This window comes from Quercus suber, unplaced genomic scaffold (assembly GCF_002906115.3).
Source record: "Quercus suber isolate HL8 unplaced genomic scaffold, Cork oak 2.0 scaffold_95, whole genome shotgun sequence".
Taxonomy (NCBI): domain Eukaryota; kingdom Viridiplantae; phylum Streptophyta; class Magnoliopsida; order Fagales; family Fagaceae; genus Quercus; species Quercus suber.
The window spans coordinates 1,406,793-1,422,984 of record NW_027069560.1 but is presented as its reverse complement, the minus strand read 5'-3'; the positions used below and the strand labels follow the sequence as shown (position 1 = coordinate 1,422,984).

Sequence of the window (16,192 nt, the reverse complement as noted above, 5' to 3'; positions counted from 1 at the left end):
CCATCCTCCTCAACTATTTTCCTCAGCTTAAGATTGTCACGTGTTGGCAATAAAAACAACTAACTATTTACACTTTTCACATATTATTATAATAAAATCGTATAGTCTTGAAATAACTACTAGATCTTATCAACATCTCCAAAAATATATTAGATGTGATATCTAGCTTGCGTCATCTACAAACATAACATCATTTTGATTTGTAGCGTTTGACTAGATAGGAGGTTGTTAAATGTGGGAGAGTGCTTGATCCTTTGTAAATTAAATTTCAAACGAGCTTGTTGAATAAGGCAGAGTGTATGATCCTATGTAAATTAAATATGTAGGCTCTAGTCTCAACCAAAAAAGAAAACTAAAGAGATAAACGAGCAAAGGAATTTTTGGAGGATTTCCATCATGCGCAGGGACAGCTACGGATTTCAGTAACTTGTCCAGGTGATAATGTATGGCATCCACCTCCAAAATCTGCCTTCAAGTTGAACTTTGATGCTGCGATCTTCTCGGAGTTGAACTGCTCAAGTGTTGGGGCGATGATCAGGAATGAGAGGGGCGAGGTCATGGCAGAACTCGGCTCAAACTCAGCGGCCACCACCGGCGCCACCACAACCGAGCCATTAAAGCCGTCCTTTTGAAAATGCGGCTCCTCGTCCATGACCTTCTCCGGGGCCGCCGTGAAATTCCTCAGAACGCTCAGAACTGGAAATCAAAAAACCTCTTCAGCCGAGACTACGACATCGGCTTCACTGAGTCGATCCCCATAGTCTCTTCCTGCATGTTAAAATCGATCGACTGGATCTTCATTGATAAAGGCATGATCAACGTGATCAAAAATCAACAGAAAATTCTCAACTCCACCTCCAATCTTCAATTTACCATTTTGTCCTTTTCCACAGAGCCAATCTAACGGCAACAGTAACTGAATTGTAACGGTGCCTTGAATTGACAAAAATTAAAAGTTAGAGGACTGAATTGACAAAACTGAAAGTTAGAGGACTGAAATGAAAAACAGTAAAAGTTAGAGGGTCAGTTTTATATTTTTGCCTAAATTGAATTGACATGTAAATCAATATATATTTATATTTATTGGGTAGGAACATGTTAATCAATATCAATTTCTTAAAAGTCACCCATTTCCTCACTTGGTGGAAACCTTGGCTTTTTAGGTGAAAGGAAATATGAAATATGGAGAAGTGCATAAATTTATTCCATAACTTTGATTAAAATATTTCACTACGTATCAGACAGGCAGGTATCTCTGTCACTAGATTCACTCCAAATGTAGCTATAGACTAATACCAAAAAAATAAATGAATTCAGAATTTTCATTAGAAAAGCAAACAAAATACCAATTTTTCAAGGCATGTACTCTGTCAGAAGCAAAAGCATTTTATAGCTACAGGCTTTAGGTTTCATGAACTTCAAAGTTCAAAGTTCAAACTTTAAACAATTGAATAAAGAAATGTTAAATATAAATATTTACAGAAGGGGTCAGGTTTTTTTTTTTTTTTTGGCTTGGCCCTAAAAATGGATCATGAAATCAATTTCTCATTCATCATCAGAAGGCACGCGAGGGCTTTACTAATAACTGGCTATCTTCCCATAGTATCAAAAAAATAAATGAATTCAGAGTTTTCATTAGAAAAGCAAACAAAATTAAAATACCGATTTCTCAAGGCAAGAAAGAGGATCAATCGTAAAAAAATATTTTATAATGGATATTTCCATTTATGGAATTCACCAATTCCCCAGTAAAACCCTGCCCGCCTGGCTTGTAAGATCAATCCGTGAGACTTCCTCACTAAAGTCCATTACTCTGTCTTTCTTTAAATAATTTTTTTTTAAAGCTAAAATACAAAAATTACCCTCTAACTTTCTTTAGATTTCATTTCAATCTTTTAATTTTACTTCGTTCATTTCAATTCTCTAAGTTTTAGATTTATTCAATTATAACCTTTCAGTTAATTTTTGTTAAAATTTTTTGAAAGAAAAAAATATGGAAAATATTTTTCAATCATTAATTGAATTTTTTTAATTTAAAAAATTTGAAGAAAAATTTATGAAATTGAAAAAATTAACCATAACATATAACAAAAGTTAATGGAAAAACTTTAATTGAATAAATTTGAAAATTAGAGGATTGAAATGAACAAAAGCAAAGTTAGAGGACTGAAATGAAATCTGAGGAAACTTAAATGATCAATTTTGCATTTTACCCTTTTTTTATAATGCAATTTCAAAAAGTTAATCCAAAGATACAATTTTCTTTTCTTCTATAATTGTTTATTTGATAAGTTGTGGTTATTTTGGGAACTAGATAAATTGTGATATTGAATATTAGAGTTTAGAACAACGCAGTTTTTACATGGATTTTTTCAGTACCAATACTTCTTTTATTAGTAACAACTATAACATATCATTATTATTTATTGTGAAAATGTTTTATACCTAAACTTGTTTTAAGGAAAACATGGAATTAATTGTATATAAGAAAAGCTTTGTGAGAAATGCTATGATTGGATTAGATATATCAGTAATTTTTTTATTTTTTTTGGTTGAGAAAAAAAAAAAAAACCTGTTTTTATTCAAATTTTCACCAATTTCACAACTTCAACCAAATACACAGATCTATACACAGGAGTCAAAAAGCTTCACTGAGATGTGATTGTCTTCAATAGCACTTAGGTTTATTCACAATTATGGATTCAACAACAACTGGGTTTATTCAATGACGACACGTCGTTGAAGACTGGGAAGCCATGGAGGCGGTTGGTCAAGAAGAGCGAGGTGACGGCGAAGGAAATCGTGGCTTCTAGCCTACACATTAAAAATAAAGCTAGTTATTCTGAGGAGTATATTTGGAGATAGGAAGAGCCTAGAAAATAAAAGAGAGAGAATTGTAGGCTTGTCAATGAAGGAAACTTTTATGGTTAAGGTTTGATAAAGTTAAACCTAGCCATATTAGGGCCAAAATTGGAAATTAACACTATTTGCCAAACAATATAATTAGTAGGCATTGTTTTCAAAATATATATTACTAAAATCTCGAGTTTAAAAGACTCGATTTAGGGCCTATAAATCGAGTCTCAAATACTCGATTTTCATGGTTTGATCACGTTTGATGTGACATGTTTTCCACGTGGCATCTACTTGGAAATTGAGTCTCTAAGACTTGATTTATAAGCAAAAAAAAAATTTAAGTCTAAGTCATGTATAAGCCATTCCCAGAAATACCTAAGAAATCCTAGAAATACAACAATCCCAGCACAATGAAACACATTCGTTATTTATTCAACAATTAAACAAATTTTCTAGGTTTTTCTATTTTGAATAAAAATTGAACTTGAAAACCCAAATCAAATTAGAGAGAGAAAGAATCCAAGGTATATTGTGAAATTGTTTTCTTCAATGGAGTCTACGATCTCAAACCCAGATTTCAGCATAGAAGAAGAAGAGTTGAAGCGAACCAAGCATAGAAAAACTGAGACACGAGATCTGGAATCAGATCCAAAACCTGAGACGATCAGTGGAGATTTGAATCGGAGCAAAGAAAATACTCCACAAAGCTCGTCAAAGCTCTCTGCCAAGACCGCCGCAATTCCTCCTCCTCGCCGTCGTCAGCCAAGCTCTCCTCCTCCTCCTCCTCCTCCATAGGACGACACTGTGAGATCCGAGATGCGACGAGTTCTCGTCGTATCGGCCAAAGGAAAAACTCCATGGAGCCGGGCGATTCTAACGAGTCGACTCAGTTCGAAACTCACCCACAACAACACGAAGCACAAGAAAGGAGCGAACAGAGCCTGCGCCAAGGTGAGGTGAGCTCTTTCTCCTATCTGATCTATGTCTATAGATTCTTTCTCTTCAATCTAATATGGGTCTCCTCGGATTCTTTCTCTCTCTGATTTGATTTGGATTTTTTTTGGGTATTTTTGGGAATGGCTTGTACATGAGAGACTTAGACTTAAATTTTTTTTGGCTTATAAATCGAGTCTTAGAGACTCGATTTCTAGGTGGACGCCACGTGGAAAATACGCCAAATCAAACATGATCAGAACACTGAAATCGAGTCTTTTAAACTCGAGATGTTAGTAAATATAGTTTTGTAACAATGCCTACTAATTATATTGTTTGGCAAACAAGGTTAATTCCCAATTTTGGCCACATATTAGGATTGGTAGAAAGAAAAAATGTGTAAGCCTAAAAAATAAAAACGAAGCTAATTATTCTAACTCCTCCAACTCCACAGCTAAGAAAAATTAATTAAAATTAATAGCAAATAGAAACACAATCGCCAAAAAAAATTAAAAACAATTGGAGAATTCAAATATTTATTATGGGCTGAAACTTTGCTTGAGAGCAGTGGTGGAGCCAAGAATTTTTGTTTGGGGGGGCCAAATTGCGGCACTAATATATTTATCAATACAATCCCCACATACACACACACAAACTCATTTTTATACATTATTTTAAACTGCAAAAACTCGAATTTATACAATTGATAGTTGACATGATTATTAATCTTTGATCACCTTAGAATTTTGCAAGCATAGAAAATATACAAAGATAATATAATCTAATGGTCGATTTGTCAAAATTCACATCCAATTAAAAAATATTAATTGGAGTAACATTATTTAGAGTTACACTAGGTGTAACTTGAATCCAACCCTATATATATATATATATATTGAGCGGTTAGTTTCCCCATAGGCTTGAGTCCAGGACCATGCAATGCCTTGGTTTTGTCTAAGCTTCCATTCTCTGTAAGTATCTAGTTTCCCCATAGGTTTGAGTCCGAGGACCATGCAATACCTTAGTTCTGTCTAGTACCCAGGTATAGCTGAGCGGTTAGTTTCCCCATAGGCTTGAGTCCGAGGACCATGCAATGCCTTGGTTATGTCTAACGCTTCCATTTCTCTGTAAGTATCTAGTTTCCCCATAGGTTTGAGTCCGAGGACCATGCAATACCTTGGTTCTGTCTAGTACCCAGGTATAGCTGAGCGGTTAGTTTTCCCATAGGCTTGAGTCCGAGGACCATGCAATGCCTTGGTTCTGTCTAACGCTTTCATTTCTCTGTAAGTATCTAGTTTCCCCATAGGTTTGAGTCCAAGGACCATGCAATACCTTGGTTCTGTCTAGTACCCAGGTATAGCTGAGCGGTTAGTTTCCCCATAGGCTTGAGTCCGAGGACCATGCAATGCCTTGGTTCTGTCTAACGTTTCCATTTCTCTGTAAGTATCTAGTTTCCCCATAGGTTTGAGTCCGAGGATCATGCAATACCTTGATTCTGTCTAGTACCCAGGTATAGCTGAGCGGTTAATTTCCCCATAGGCTTGAGTCCGAGGACCATGCAATGCCTTGGTTTTGTCTAACGCTTCCATTTCTTTGTAAGTATCTAGTTTCCCCATAGGTTTGAGTCCGAGGACCATGCAATACCTTGGTTCTGTCTAGTACCCAGGTATAGCTGAGTGGTTAGTTTCCCCATTGGCTTGAGTCCGAGAACCATGCAATGTCTTGGTTCTGTCTAACGCTTCCATTTCTCTGTAAGTATCTAGTTTCCCCATAGGTTTGAGTCCGAGGACCATGCAATACCTTGGTTCTGTCTAGTACCCAGGTATAGCTGAGCAGTTAGTTTCCCCATAGGCTTGAGTCCGAGGATTATGCAATGCCTTGGTTCTGTCTAACGCTTCCATTTCTCTGTAAGGAGGGGTTTGTCCTCGGGTCGGACTATTAACTCCACGGTGCTTTGGGCAGGGGCAGTTCGTACTATGATCTTACGTGTGGTGTTGACTTCGCTTTCTATTCAAGTCCCTGTCTTTTTCATTTACAAGGTGTTCCTTGGCCGTTCGCGTTCCGTGCTTGATGTTTCGGTGCGCGAGGCGCGGCTTCATCAATATCCTCGTGAATTGATACAAATCCAGCGGTCTACGATCCTCTTGGGATTTGGTAGTTTCGTGATTAGCACTGCTGATAATTCTCTTTTCGAATTCTACGTGGATTAATTCCCACCAGCCTTCATCCTCTATATAAGGTTTTCCGTGGGAAAGGTCTATCCTCACTCCATGAACTTCCCAACGCAACTAAAAACACTTCCCTTTAATTTCCCAAACCCCTTTAATAACCCGCCAGGATTGTGACTGGAGCTGGTAGATATGGGGCGGCTTTGGGCGGGTGTGAGGGCACCCGGGCCAAGGGCCGTCGTGACCGCAGCCCCCACTGGGCTTCCGGCGCGGCAGAGTCCAGGCATAACATTGATAGTGCCATGCCCGGTGGCCAAGAGGGACGTCCCTAAAATACCTAACGCTCCTCCCTAGGGAGCACCCCTGCAGGAGGAGGCGCGCGAACTCATGTCATGGCTGGTGCCCGAGTGTTGCCGTCTCCAACGGCCAACGCTCGTGAGGGCTGGAGAGAATCAAGGGAACATCACGAGGGAGGGCGTTCGGTGCCCCTGCATTTGCTCCTCGCTTTGTTCAAGCTCCTCCGCATCGGACAAGGAGTTGTTGGTGGCCTAGAACCAGGCTAGCCCCAGCCCCCTTTCCTCTAGCTAGTTCTAGAACAGGTCCACCTGGGCCTCTGATTGTAGAATTAGCTTGTGATAGTAGTGCTTTAAAGCACGTCTGCCTGAGCCTTTGATTGTACATTGTAACTTTTTGTTCAATAAAGTAATGTGCAGTTTCTTTCCGTTTTTGTTGAATCTTCTATTTCGCACTTTTATCTTTCTGCAATGTTTGTTTGGTAGTTCCTTTTTTTATTTATTTATTTTTTTATCCCCGCTAATCTCCCGTATAATGGTTACTTAGAACGATCGCCTGTTGCGCCGGTCAGTGCACTAATCCTCCCCACAGACTGCGCCAATTGTAGGGTCCGGTTTTGTAGCCCAAAAGATATAGGTTAAAGGCCCAACGAACCCAGAACAATGAATTTGTAGAGAGTGGATCGAAGGTTTAGGCGCTCGCCGTGCTTAACGGAGCATAAACTACTTTCTTTTTATTGGAAGATACTAAGACTAATTTACAATTGAGGGATGCTCCTCGGCCCATGGCCGAGGAGGTTTTCCCTTCCCAAGCTCCCACCCTTCTACACTTTGCTCACGTTTCTTATATATCCCCCTCTTCCTCCTCATGTTGATCACCTATTGGCTTCCCTTCTGACCCTCCGTCCCGTCAGAGGTCATATCCGTGCTCAAGTGGTTCACCCCAATCGATGTTGCCCTGTCAAGGGGTTACATCCTCATTAATGCAGTCAGGAGGGTTAGGTGAGAGTATTCAATACCAAGGTGACAGTTCGCCCAGGGCTTGCCCCTTCGCCATACTTCTGCTGCCAACGCGTGGCATTGGGCCCTCCTCCTCGGGCATAAAAGGAATCTTCTTTGAGGGGGTGGTCCTTATGTTCTCTCGAGGTCTCTGACGTCCGAGGGAGGACACTCCTCAGATAGGTTCCTTGGGGGTCAGTTCTCGCGCTTCCATCCTCGGACCCCATGTATCCTCGGCGTGGGCCCTTGGGCCTGGTTTGGAGCGGGCCGGGGCTATTTGATATTCTGGCCCTACAATTTGTTTTTATAAAAAATTTCCCACTACTTCGTCTCTTATCTTCTTATTAGTTTTTCATTGTTTATTATTTCTTTTGATAAAATAGTAATTATTGTTTTTACAAAACATGTAGTTATATGTGTGGCAATTTCTTTTTTTTTTTACCATTTTTTTTGTTTTCAAAAAGTATTTTCCATAACAAAAAACTTGTTTGGTTAAACGAAAAATATTTATAGACCATAAAATAATTTTAGGTGAAAATATTTTAAAGTGACTAGTTGCATTCTAGAAAATTCTCTTGAAAATAAGTGTTTGGTTGCATTTTAAAAAATGCTATAAAAATTGGCAGTGGCAGAGATTGGCAACCATTAGTGGAAGAAAACAACGAATGATGGTAGCAAAGACTGAAGGTGATTGGAGATCGAGGACGTTAGTAGAGAGTGGTTGTTGGGTGACTAATAGTGACAGGGTGGAAGGTTTAATTCATGAGTTTTTGGGTATGACAAAAATTAATTTACGGAATATGAAAGCAAAACCCAATTTTCTCTGTAAGTGCCATTATTTTTGGGTTGGTACTTGATTTACCAACATGTTCAGTTGCCCTAAACACCTGCAAATGTGAAAAATATTTTCAAAAAATCAATTTTTGTGGAACCAACACAACGTTAAAACTGATAGAAAATAAAAACAATTTACACTTCTCTATTTCCAAAGAAACTTGAGAATAACCAAAGAGCTGTTTTTTGTTTTGAAAACATGATAGGCTTTGAATCTTGGTTGAAACAAAAACAAAAATAAAATCAAAAGTACAATCACAAAGTTCGGAATGTGCAGCCAAACCCAAACCCACCTCTCTCTTTCCCCTTCCTCCACTTCCTCTCATCATCCATGAAATCATCATTGCCACATTGCCGTTGTTAAACCAACCATCTTGTATTCTTATTCTTCTTCTTACATTCAGTTTGTTTCGATGGAAAATTTTGTGTGAAAATAGTTTTCTATGTTTTCTAGTATTTGTTAACATTGGGAAAAAAAAAAATAGTAAAAGTAAGACTACCTTTGGTCAAAATAAAAAAATATGGCTTATTTTGTAGATTTTCCACTAATTTTTGGTGAAAAACAACCTCATCCCATGACAATCTAAATAAAAGAAGTTGTAAAATAATTTTCCAACACATTTAAGATTTCTATTAAATATAGTAAAATAAGATAGTTTTATAAAAGATTTTTTTTTAAATGACTCATTTTTTAGAAAATTTTAACGTGAGCATATTATTTGTCCACAACTAATTGAGTTAAAGACTTTTCAAATCTCCCCCCGATATTAAGTCAGGTCAAGTCAAGTGACCCTTTCTTGGTTTATTACATTTTCACCTATTTACTTTGTAGAATATCAAAACATGCACTGATAAATATAAATGTATACTATTATTATTATTATTATTATTTTATATATATATATATATATACACACACATACACTAGCCTTTGAGCACACACTCACGCGCGTGCTCAAAGGCTTTTCGATTTTTTGGGTAAAGATTAATAATTTGCATTTATTATAATTTGAGATTTCTACTTTTTCCAATCACCAAAAAATAAAAAAATAAAAAAAATAATACGTGGGGTGAGTTTTGTAGATTGGAAGAGTTTTAAAACTAACATAAGAGTTATCCTATTTTGTAGAGAGTTGGTAAGTAGAAGTAGTAATTTAAATCAATGTAAAAGTAGAAGTTTATTAGAAGCATGAAGGTATTTCAACGTAGAATTAGGAATTTATTATTTTTTTCAATTTAATATTTTAACCCCATTTTTAAGTTTTAGGTAGGGGTATTTTTTACAGTAAAAAAAAAAAATAACTTACTTTTTTTTTGCTAATTTACTATTTTAAACCCATTTTTAAGTTGTTGGTTAATTAATTTAGGGGTATTTTTGACAGGAAAAAAAAATAATAACTAACTTTCTGAATCCTCTTAATATATACAGATATATATATTTGAGAACAGACTAACTACAAGACACACATACGCGCTTAATTACAATCTCCCACCAAGCCCTAACTCATTATTATATGGAAAAAATACCAAGAAACCCCCTGAACTTTGGAGTAGTGGCCAAGAGACCCCTTGAACTTTTATTTTAGCCAATTTACTCCTAGAACTATACTTAAAAGCCAAATTGATACATCTGTTTAGTTTCCATTTAAATTGACTAAGTTTGCTCACATGACACACACGTGCAACCTGCCAAACACCCAAACTAATGGATAGAGGGAGAGAAAAGCTAGGTTCAACGATAGGGTGCAATTGAGAGGAGAGAGAGGCTATGGCTTGCCAGAATTTCTGGTCCCACCGTCGCTAGTCTCTTCCACTGCCAATCTTTGCCATCCTTGACTTTCCCCGCATGGTTTCCAACAACTGATAAATAGAGAGATAGATTCAAGCAAGTAACCTCTTATAAATCCAAAGATTGAAAACTCATCAATCGATTAACTTGACTGTGCTAAGTTTGACAAAAGTAAAATTGTGGTTGTGGCCTGGTACTTCTAGAGAGATATTTATTTTTCCCTATAAATATTAAGTAAATATAGGAATGCAAGATCAACAACATACAGAATATTGATGCATATCCTAGCACTAATAACAGCCACCCATTCTTGCAGTGGAAAGAGAAAAGAAAAACCACTTGAACAAAAAAAAAAAAAAAAAAAAAGATGTGTGGGTTTGATATGGCTTAAAATTCATTGAAGCCTGGTCCCACTCACCCATAATAAGGAGAATCTTTCAAGTTCAACATCAAAAGATATCAACTCGTTTTGTAAATTAATTAGTAATGGGTTTTTGTGTGTGATTTTCCCTTTAGCAGTTATTGTCAGATGAATCTCTCCCTAATATTTATTCATCAGTTGTTGTTAGAAACCATGAGCGGCAGCAGAAGCCAAGGATGACAAGATCGATTGTGGAAGAAAACAGCGACGACGGGACTAGGAATTCTGGCAACCATAGCCTCTCTCTCTTTTCAACTGCACTCTATCGTTAAACCTAGCTTTTCTCTACCTCTATCCATCAGTTTGGGTGTTTGGCAGGTTGCACGTGTGTGTCATGTGAGCAAACTTAGTCAATTTAAATGGAAACTAAACAGATTTGTCAATTTGGCTTTTAAGTAGATGTATCAATTTGGCTTTAAGTATAGTTCAAGGGGTAAATTGGCTAAAATAAAAGTTCAGGGGGTCTCTTCGCATTTTTCCCTTATTATATTATATTGATTGTACATATTATTATTATTATTATTATCATCATCATCATCATCGTCGTCTAGGCATTGTAAATAATAATAATAATTAATAAATTAATAAATGCAGTCGGTTGAATGTAGTCATGGGAGCCATGAGTGGGATTAATTGACAAAGTGAATGTTGATGCTACTGTTTTCTCAGACATAAATGCATTACGAATTAGGGTGGTTGTGCACAATGAAAGGGGAGAAGTCATGGCATCTCCAATGGCCAAAGGACCATCGATGCAAGATAGTAAGGAAGCTAAAGTGATGGCATGCTGGAAAGCATTGGAGTTTGGTGTGGATGCAGGTTTCATGGAACTGGTGTTGGAAGGGGACAATAATAGCGTGATGAAGTCCATAACATCTATAAGGTCCAATAGATCACGAGTAGGTCATATTTATGAGGACATGGTTTTTGAAGCTTTTCTGTCAACTTTGTTAAGCGTAGTGCAAATTCAGTGGCCCACTCTTAGGCTAAATTTGTTAGGAATGTAGATGATGAACTAGTTTGGTTGGAAGAATCTCAAAACAGTATTCAAAATTTTGTTTATGACACTTACAAAAAAATTTTTAAAGTTAATTGACGTGAATGATTGTAAGATGTATAATCTTGTGATAGGCCATCTACTATTTTGGATACTTGATGATTCATCAATTTCATTTTACTAATTAGTGGATTAATGTATTTTTATGTTTAGAGGGAGGTGGAGAGTGAGAGTTAACCCAACAGTATCTTTGGCATTGCCAGTTTGAGCAATAATGGATATTGGCTTCCAATAGAAGAAACGGTAGAAACCAACAATTGAGGATTGGTAAACTATAATTCTTCATGATATACAAAAAAAATTATAAGAAAAACAAATCGCAAGTTAAAAAGCGCAATTCTTTGTTGGTGAAGCTAATATCAACGAGCTCTGTAATGATATCAATATCTATTTATCTATCTATATATAGAAAGTTGAAACTCAACTATAAGGGTACGTTTAATACACTGAATGAGAATTATGATTGAAATGGTAATTTTTCTTACTGAGAATAAAATGTGTTGTAATTGAATAATTGAACATATTCATAAGTTTTGTTGTGAGTTGTAATATTAGAATAAAACTTAAAATTTATTTTAGAAAATATCTTACTCAAACAATTATATTTTCAAGTTATTTATTTATTTATTATTATTATTTTTTATAATTTGAGAGAGATGATTTATGTGCATATGGGAAGTTTCTTTATTTGGAAATATATTAATTATAAAAATTATTACACCTACTAAGGATTTGGGCTCATGAGTGCTTATTTAAAAAAAGCACGACGTGGTAATGCTTGATTGAAGGGTGTAAACATAGGGTTTATAAATATCACCTCTTTTTTGAATTTAATCTATTTGTCTATAGTGTTTTTCAATGGTAAATAGTAATTTCCATAATAAAAAGATGGTAAATAGTAATATTAAATTTAGGTACACACACACATTTAATTATAACTTATCCACCTGTGGTTTGACTTGAATTTAAGTTATCTATCTGTAGTTTGTAATTTTACACTTTACCCATTTGAGATTTGTTCTGTTAAGCTTTCGTAACCCACCTTTGCATTTGTCATTAGAAAAATAGATTTTAATTTGAAAATATAACATAAAATAGATCAAAAAGCTAAGGTTTAAAATTTTTCAAAAGATGAATGAAAATTGTTAAAAAAAAAAAAATTCAAACAAATACAAATTAATACCAAAACTTCTCTCAAACAGAGTTCTAATTGTGAAAGCTTTTTGTGACAAACCCATCAAAATGAAGCAAACCAGCCCCAACCCCAACTATCAAAAGGCCATAGTATCCAAGGTCGGTTGGGCCATTGATATGGCCCGGTTCCTTGTAAATTTATTCTAGTTTTGCTCTTCACCAAAAAGAACAGGAAAAAAATCGATTGGTCCTAGAGTTCACGTAAACCAATAAGCTCAGGCCCACAATGAGCAGAGCTTTGATTACCAAAATATGAAAGCAGAAAAGCGGGTTCAAATCGTCGTAATGATAATGAAACCGACCCACTCAAGCTCTGTAGCGGGCCTTTAGGTGAGCTGGGGCTTTGGGTGATGTCTCTTGGAAATGCTTTCACCAGAAAATATGATGAACATTCTGCACTCCTTCACCAGGATCAATACTTTTTTAATTAAATTCAGGAAGCATTTTTTAATCGATACTGCTTTCCTTTGCACTGGAAGTGATTTGATTTCTTATTTTCTTCAAGTTGTGAGTGTTTTTGAATACATGATGTATAAACAAGCTGACATTTCAGTTCAAACAAACAGGCTCAGGTTGGCGAAAGCCATGGGACTGGTATCTTAACAGTTTGGTGCGTGTTGTTTTCTGTTTCCATTTGGTTATGTGCTTATAATATATTTTGCTTTTGACTATTTTTAGATTGCAGCATCCCACTTGGATACTGTATTGGACAAGCTGAAAGATATTCTGGATAATGTTGGGCAAGGCATATTTCAAAGGTACTATCTTCTAAGATAAATTTATTCTCTCTTTTTTCTTTTTGTGGTTACATATATACACACAAATGAATATGTACAAATGTACAAATACAAATATACATGCAAGCATCGCTGAAATGCCTTTTAGACACTGACTTTATGTTTGATAGATTCTTACGGTTACTGCAGGTTTCTTAACAAGATTTGGGGCTGAAATTAGATTATATAGAAGTGCCTATGCTTTTGTTTCAAACAACTATGTTTTCCCCTTTTTTTTAAGGCAGGCTGGATGCTTTAATTGCGCCTTAATTGATTCATTAGAAGGATGTAGAACCCCACCTGCCCCAAAAGAAAAGAAAGATATTGTCACATTTTTTTTTTCCTTTTATTTTTGAGTGGTAATTTTCATTGTGTATATAATATCTTCTAGGTCAGTGTAATACTTTTTGGTATTTTAATTTTCTTTAACTAGGTCAGTGTTAGCTCCCCTTTTCGTGTGTTTGTGATTTTATATGAAACACGTGTATCAATTAAGGATATTCATGTGAACAAGCTCTTTATTCATTCTATTGTAGGTTCCTATCCATTTTCTCTGACAGTTTTAGGGCAGAAGAGTCTGATGATGTACATGCTGCTTTGGCTCTAATGTATGGCTATGCTGCGAAATATGCTCCATCAACAGTTATTGAAGCCAGAATAGATGCACTTATTGTATGAGATCTTGTCTTTTCTCCTAATGCTTTTCAATGGAAATCTCAGTATATCCTATTAACTAATGTATTCAGTTTCTGATGTCTCGTCTTTTTTTATTCCTTTTGCAGGGGACTAATATGCTTTCACAGTTTGTGCAGATAATGGCATTATTGTGATGGTGATAATGCGGGTTGTGCTGTCATTAAAGCTGTGGAGAATGGTGCATCATTTCCTTTGAAAAGAAGGGACATGATGCTTGACTATATTTTGTCCTTAACAGGCCGAGAGGCCCGAGATGACAATGAAGACTTTGTTGATTCTAATCTTGAACTGAACTTCTCCATACTCAAGTATATTACTTATCAAATTATTATGTCTTGTTCTAAAGCTATCAGTTATGGTTTACTTTTGTTGGAACTATTTTAACTTTTCCTCTTTTTTGATGCTTTTGTAGGCCCTTGCTTTAAGTACCTGCACTACCTTGGTTTCTGTAGAGCCAAAACTAACGGTTGAAACACAAAATCATGTGATGAAGGTACAAAATTTTGATAAATTGGATTATGTGTCATTAACAATGGGAATTTTACTCTATAACATTTGTTTCGAATTCATAAATTTTTTGACAAATTCTGCAGGCAATGTTTGGTTCTGTGCTTTGCCTAATGATTCAGTAGATGTTTTCAATCCCCGTATTGACAACCTTATCACTCTCTTATGTGCAATTCTTCTCACAAGGTATTCTAATCAAAAGGTCTTCGCTTGTCCTGACTTGCTTATTCCTTTGTAAACGTTGATGTTTCTTCGTCTCTAGAAGTTTTGGTTAAATGTATTATATTAATTGATGACATAATTTGCTTTTGCCGTTACTTTTTTCTAATATCTGAATGGAGTATTTTCATATAGATAATATTTGGTTCCATTTTTTGAATTCTATATTTTGAACTGGACTTTAAAAAATTAAGCAGATGTATGTTATTGAATTTTTCAAGGTTGCTTTTTCTTCAATAAGGAGTACTAATTCGGTGGAAGCACCCCAGTGGCTGAAGTTTCTAAATCATACCCGTGTAATATTTACTTCTTGCGTGCACTTGGTAGCTTTTATGAACGTATAAGTGATCCCTTAATACTGATCTATCTTTTTACTGAAAGAGTGAAGAACAGTGGGGCTTATAATACAATCCATTTGCATAGAACTGTATATTTAACTCTATCTGTATGTGTATGTGCTAATAGATCTGTCATGTAAGATTTTATATTTTTCTCATCTAATTTTCAAAATTATAAAACTCAGTGGAGAGGATGGGAGAAGTCGAGCAGAGCAGCTATTGCATATGTTGAGACAAATTGATCAGTATTTTTCTTCACAAGTGGAGTATCAAAGGCGAAGAGGTTGTTGGGCAGTATTTGATGATGCTTCTCAAGTTTAGGATGGTTTGCATCAGTGGATATTGTGCGCTGGGCTGCTGTGGAAGTTGCATGCATAGCAAGCAAGTTGGCCATACTGTGCATGGGAATTTTTCCAACTTACCATGTAAAATTGTTTACTGAGACAGCTTCCTAATCACTTGTTTTTCAGTCTTATGCCTTTTTTTTTTTTTTAATTTCAACTTTCAGTGGCATTTGTACTACCAAGTTGTGAAGCATTGTGTTTAGGAGATAGGTTGTCATGTATCTTCCACGACACTAATTCTGAAGTTAGAAAAGTTTCTGCTCCGGTAAGTTATTGGCAGGCAGCTTTAATAGTGTCAAATAAGTTGATTCTCTATACTGCATTATGAACCATCATTTATAGGTGCAAGTGTGTAGGCTGTATAAGTATACTTCCCAATTTTCTCTTACATCTGCCAGAAAAATCTCATAAACCTTAGTTTGGGTAGATCCTTGATCAACGCTTCAGCATCTCTCTTTCACTTCCAAGGCCTGCAGCTTCCAAGTTTTCTGTGGGCATAGAATTGTCCTATGGTGCTTTGTCCTCCCTTGAGGATGTTATAGCCATATTGAGGAGTGTAATTTTGTCCAGAAACTCTTTGTATTATTTTCATTGTTTATTCAGTTTTTTTTAAAATTTTTTTTGAAGCTGTGGAAGGGAATTGTAAAACTAGGATGAAATTTTTGGTTTTTCTATATGTATAATCAGGATGCATCTATTGATCCATCAGAGTATTCAACAGAATTATTTCCTGTCTGTATTTTGTTGACAAAGGATGAGGTTTTTTTT

At 35.9% G+C, this 16,192-nt stretch overlaps 1 protein-coding gene across 9 annotated transcripts; it reads left to right on the top strand.

Moving 5' to 3' along the window:
- Window positions 1–12,842: 12,842 nt before the first annotated feature.
- LOC136068023 (protein SHOOT GRAVITROPISM 6-like) lies at window positions 12,843–16,041 on the top strand. Of its 9 annotated transcripts, none has more exons than XM_065774638.1 (8): window positions 12,843–13,138; window positions 13,223–13,302; window positions 13,857–13,992; window positions 14,103–14,324; window positions 14,429–14,509; window positions 14,610–14,709; window positions 15,266–15,505; window positions 15,589–16,041. In XM_065774638.1, exons 1-4 carry the CDS (start codon window positions 12,908–12,910, stop codon window positions 14,148–14,150), a joined length of 495 nt encoding a protein of 164 aa, XP_065630710.1. In that variant the 5' UTR covers window positions 12,843–12,907; the 3' UTR covers window positions 14,151–14,324; window positions 14,429–14,509; window positions 14,610–14,709; window positions 15,266–15,505; window positions 15,589–16,041. The 9 variants fall into 9 exon arrangements, 7 of the variants coding, with proteins under 7 accessions (XP_065630710.1, XP_065630712.1, XP_065630711.1 ...); XM_065774640.1 differs by having other exon boundaries at window positions 15,266–15,689; window positions 15,823–16,041; XM_065774639.1 differs by adding an exon at window positions 14,964–15,038 and having other exon boundaries at window positions 15,266–16,041.
- Window positions 16,042–16,192: the final 151 nt, after the last annotated feature.